At 39.5% G+C, this 5,567-nt stretch overlaps 1 protein-coding gene across 1 annotated transcript; it reads right to left on the bottom strand.

Moving 5' to 3' along the window:
* Positions 1-478: 478 nt before the first annotated feature.
* Positions 479-3,594, bottom strand: LOC149553746 (putative GPI-anchored protein At4g28100). Its single transcript, XM_089789111.1, has 2 exons — positions 2,820-3,594; positions 479-1,077 (listed from the first exon to the last, which is right to left on the bottom strand). The coding sequence occupies exons 1-2, from the start codon at positions 3,411-3,413 to the stop codon at positions 760-762; spliced, it is 912 nt and encodes a 303-aa protein (XP_089645237.1). The 5' UTR covers positions 3,414-3,594; the 3' UTR covers positions 479-759.
* Positions 3,595-5,567: the final 1,973 nt, after the last annotated feature.

The following is a 5,567-nucleotide window of genomic DNA, read 5'->3' as shown; positions in this document are numbered from 1 at the left end:
GGATGCGAGGAACAAAAAAAATAGCAAGCGTTAAAAACCACATATTCCCCTAAAACGAAGCGCTCATACACCTACTAAATTCCTTTTCCCGTCTCCAAATAACGCTGGGAAGCGTGTCTCACTTCTGTCAATTGACGGAATCTGACGTTCCGTCACGTCGAACCCCACCGTTATGTTTACGTCATCTAACAGAATTTACGTTCCCGTCACACCAGTTCACAAGCTCAAACTATACCGCTAAATTGACGGTAACTCACAGAATGGAAACCCCAAATCTCTAATCCTACGTTAAATGACGGCACTTGCAGGGAGAGGAGCAGGATCAGCTACAATCATGTGTGTCGTCACAAAATGCAGATCCATTTAAGGAACAAATGAATGATTTTCCCCCATTTCATATGAAATCAAGAACACCTACCACCATTAAATGCTTGGGCCATGGGTAACAGATACTAACGACTTCCCATAACAATAAATATACCGTTAAATGTACTCTCGTTGGGTTTGGATTCTGCAACATTAAATTCCTGAGGTTTTGAATTCTGTAACATTTATAACATGCACGGGGCACATAGAGCTCTCTAATCACTCACGCATTAAATCTTACACGACTTTTCTGAGACAAAAACTGTGTACACAAATTAAGACAGATACAAATATAGACACGGGCCTTCTATAAATGGGCCAACTTTTTTACAGCAAGCTATAGAGACGGAGAGAGAGAATTTCAGAGGTTCTGTGGGTAGTAATAATGGTGATCTAAAAGCCCGTAAAACATGGCAGAAGCATCAGAAAAAGAGGAAGCAGCGGAAAGGGCAAAGGCATTGTGGCAGCAGATTGTTGGAGCTCAACGGAATCAACGGCCAAAGGCATGTTTTCTTGATCTGGGCTGCATTGATACTCCCGAAGCGGATGATCGGTGTACATGACGGCTCGCAGAACTGCAGAAACAGTGGGAATGTATGCCGTTTTGTTCTTCGCCAGCAGCCATGTGAGACCCATTAATTCACAGTCTCTGTTATACATTCGACTGGTCCTTTCCGAAATCCCCCCTTTTCTGCCCTGCCCGCCCTTTAGCTGCATCACATAAAGGTGCAAATCAGGTTTTCTGTGGATGAATTGTTTTAAGCCACAAGAGCCTACTCACTTACCATAACTACCACGGAATTTCTACAGTTAAATTGTATCAATTTGTGTTATCCGTGCAATAAAATACTTATTGGGATAACCCTTTTAAAGCCCATTTGTCCTGCACAGATTGCATGGGATTTAAGGTTGGCGTTTAAGTCACTAAGAGCCTACTAGCCATAACCACCATGGCAATTTTGCAGTTCAATTGGAACAAATCTCATCTGTGCAATACCTATTACATTTTCATTTTGACAACTCATTTTAAGCCATTTTATGATGGATCGCTGAGTGTGATTCGAAATGTTGATTTTTAAAAATGGTTACACAATCAAATCCAAAAGCTTATACTAGAAAAACTCTTATAGATTGTGAAAATCTGATTGGATTAACCCATTTTTAAGCCCATTAGACCTGCAAACATTTCTTGGGATTTAAGCTTGGAGCTTAACTCACAAGAGCCTAGTTACTGTAACCTCCATGGCATTTTCAAAGTTAAATTGTAACAATTCTTATCTCTGCAATATAGTACTTACCCATTGTGACAAACCTTTTTAAACCCATTTGGCCTGCAAACATATATTGGGAGTTAAGCTAGGGGCTTAACTCACAAGATCCTACTTACTATAACCTCATGGCATTTTGCAGTTAAATTGCAACCTGATACATACCTATTGTGACCACCCTTTGTTAGGCCCATTTGAACTGTGAACATTTCCTGGCATTGAAGCTGAGCGCTTAAGTCACAAGATCCCACTTACAATAACGACAATGGCATTTTTGCTGTTAAAACATATTAAATGTTATCTGTGCAATATAATACAACCTACTACATATTCATTGTGACAACCCTGTTTAAGCCCCTTGACCTGCAAAGATTTCTTGGGGGCTTGAATCTCAAGAAGCCTGGTTACTTACCATAACCACCATGGCATTCTTTGCAGTTAAATTTTACCAATTCTTATCTATGCACAAAATGCAGCCTACTAAATGCACATTGTGACAACCTATTTGAAGCCTGTTTGACCTGCAAATTTTTCTTGAGAAATAAGGCGCTTCAGTCACAAGAGCCTACTTCCTTACCATAGCCACCATGGCATTTTTGCGTTCAAATTGTACCAATACCATTTCTTATCCGGGCAACAAAATGCAACCTACCACATACACATTGTGACAATCCATTTGAAGCCCATTTGCCCTGCAGACATGTTAAGCTTGGCACCCAAGTCGCAAGAGCCTACTTCCATACATCAGCTCTTTGCCGAAGCTAGACTATATAAAATAGCTAGTTTTCTGAAACAGATTCATAACAGGCAGGCTGACATTGAAAGAACCCTTCTTTCATTCATACCATAAGCACCATGGCAATGTGGCATTAACTGTACCAAATCTTATCTGTGCAACAAAATGCAGCCTATGGCATACCCACACTGTGACAGCCCATTTCAAGCCCATCTAACCTAAACAAACACTTCTTAACATGATTCAAGCTTGTCACTCAAGTTACAGGATCCTACCTACTTACCACAACCACGATGGCATTTTCGCCACTCAAATTGTACCAATTCCTACCTGTGCAACAAAATGCAGCCTAAAACACACCCACATTGTGCAAACCCATTCTCAAGCAAACCCATTTTCAAGCCCACATGACCTGCAAACATATCACAACATTAAAACCAGGTTCATACCTTATCTAGGGCCCGGAGGCACTGAGTGCAACCCTGGAAGGAAGGGTCCGTGCAGTTAGTCGCCAGGGCTCGAACCGCAGACGTCGGGGCACTCACATTTTGGTGTTCCAGAGAGACATTGAAGGCGGTGGGGCAGGTAAGAGAGGTGAGCTGGTGAAGCCGAATGCCGCAGAAGCAGAGAACTGCATCGCAAGTAGCATTGGGACGAGGAATATGAATTCCCCGGGCAGCGAGAGAGGCCTGAAGACTATTCACACAGGCCTGCGAGTCGTCGGGTAGTATGGGCAGCTGAGCGGCGGAGGAAGAAAGGGGCGGCGCCGCTGAAGGCTGAAGAGCGGTCCGGGCATGGGCGGCGTAAAGCCATGCAGCCAAAACAGGGCAGCAGCGGCTCCTGTCAAGAGATTTCCCATCTCCGCAAGCGTCCTCAACTCCTCCGAAGAGTTCATCAGAGAGATCCAGCGGACAATTCGCATTGTTCTGGTTCTGCTGCTGCTCCACCACAGGCAGCGCAGGTACCGTGTTCGAATCCCCTCCGTCCCCACCAGCGAATCCCAATGCCATTGCACAGGCCAATACCCAAATCACCGCTCCCATTTTCACCACTCTGAATTCCCCCCAAATGACCAGATTCGTAGCCTAAATGAAACCATTATTATTGGTTTTGTCATATATAGCGGAAAAACAAAAAAGTTCACGGGATTGGAAGTGCAGACTGTGGCTGGCATTTCTTCCAGCCGGGAATTTTAAAAAAAAACGAAAGAAACCAAAAGCTGTGAGTCTTTGTTGTTGGGTTTGTCTGTTATTGTTGAAGTCATGATTTTAAAATAGTGGGGTCCATAGCGGGCAGTCGGTATCTTCTGCCTTTCATAGTGTCCTCCATCTGGCATTTCAGACAGAGCTCCCCCATCATCTTACGATTATGACTCGCTATTCCATTCTCAATCGAATCTGGATTGAAGGACAAGATATAATGAGTGAGAATCACGAAGCCTATCTCTCCTTCCCTTCAAACTATGGGACATGTAGAGGCCATTCTTACCTTTACCTTTTGCGACTGGTAGTTTGGTGTGCAACCCCCTCGACTTGAAAAAGGTACATGTCTGCAGCTTGACCTTTCAGTTCAAAGTTCTACCTATTGCCATTGCCATTACCATCACGATTAGGTCTACATTCAAAAGTTCCATTGACAATATCATTTGGTATACAGGTTTTTTTTGGGTGCTGTCTATGGTGTAACTTACATGCACTTTTATTCAATGAAAATATAAAAGATTTCTATTATTTAACATTGGTCACCAGTGCATGTAAATTGTCTTGTATCGTAGTCAGTGGCCATTTTTTGGAGGTGGGGGGAAGAAAGAATTCAGAACTTTTGTAAATATAGTAGTTTTTTACAATTTACTTAATTGTGTATTGTTATTTATGGTAGCAATTGTGTATTTTCTTAATACAAATGCTTTCTATTACACTTTTTGACTCATTATTAAGATGAAAGAGTTGAAGGAGAAAATAGATAGATCCCAAACCCATCTCTTTTTGAACCATAAGACTTTACTATAAGACTGTCTCATATATGAGGCACCTAGCTATGCTACAAGTCAAGCATACATACATTACCCACCTTGAGCTTTGAACTTGTTACTTCTTCAGAGTAGAAGCTTTCAACTCCTAGACCTATTGTAATGTTCCCAATTTAAATAATCTGTCCCAATTAAGTTAGTGAATTAAGTGGTCCTAAAGTTTAAAAATATCATAAAGATTTATTTAATTAATTGATTTAAAATATTAAATAAAGGGAACTAATTAATAAATTGTGGTTGCTTATTGCATTAAGCTATTGTAAGCTTCCAGAGGCTTCTTAGAGCCCTTTATAAGGAAATTGGTAGGCATTATAAATTTTCATGGAATGTATTTGAACTCTTTTTTTGTATTTTCAGAAGCCAATTCAATAGTTTGTAATTTTGGAGGTGGAAAATCCTCCCTAGTTTGTATTCGAAGTTTCACTAGGAGTCATACCTCGCCCTAGTATGTCATCGAAAATATCATTATGGTATTTCATATTGTGCTCCAAATTTGTGTATATGGATATAATCTTGTAATACAAAACTCAAGTTAATAAAGACTCAGTTTATCAACAATTAATATATTTGTCTGTATGTTGTGCATCTTAATTGAGGATATAATTGATCATGAAGCAATACCGCCAAACAATATCATTTTTTATCCTAATTGGAAGCCTATGAAATGATTAAGAGCTTTAAACTATTCAATAATGCATTATTTAATGTATAAAATATTAATTGAATGGCGTGCATCATCCAATGGAATTAAAGAACTTGTGTCATGGGACATTATTGAATGAAGTTTATAATATTTGTTGTGTAGAATACTATGGGGGTAATCTTTATCATGATTCATCTAGTTGTATGAGTGTAGATGTCATGACCTAAAACTTATGCATGAACAATACAAATATATACATTTTTTGGAACATATAATTGCTTTCAACATAGATATATAATTTAATTATTTAATGAGTAAACAATAATAATAATCAATATTATTATTAACCAATTCTTTTTTAAATCGGTAATCGCTTTTGACTAGATCTTTGAACCACTAGGGTCACATTTAGGAGACCCCATCCCCTTGGTAATTCATATAGTCCATTATTTTCTTTTTCATTAACACCAATTATCTTTAAAATCAACTACACAGGAAATCATTTCCACTAGAATATCTAGCTCA

The sequence above is a fragment of the Cupressus sempervirens genome, chromosome 6, assembly GCF_028749045.1.
Source record: "Cupressus sempervirens isolate cs-2001-9-10 chromosome 6, ASM2874904v1, whole genome shotgun sequence".
NCBI lineage: Eukaryota > Viridiplantae > Streptophyta > Pinopsida > Cupressales > Cupressaceae > Cupressus > Cupressus sempervirens.
The sequence above is the reverse complement of the archived record's forward strand: the minus strand, read 5'-3'. Positions and strand labels throughout refer to the sequence as shown.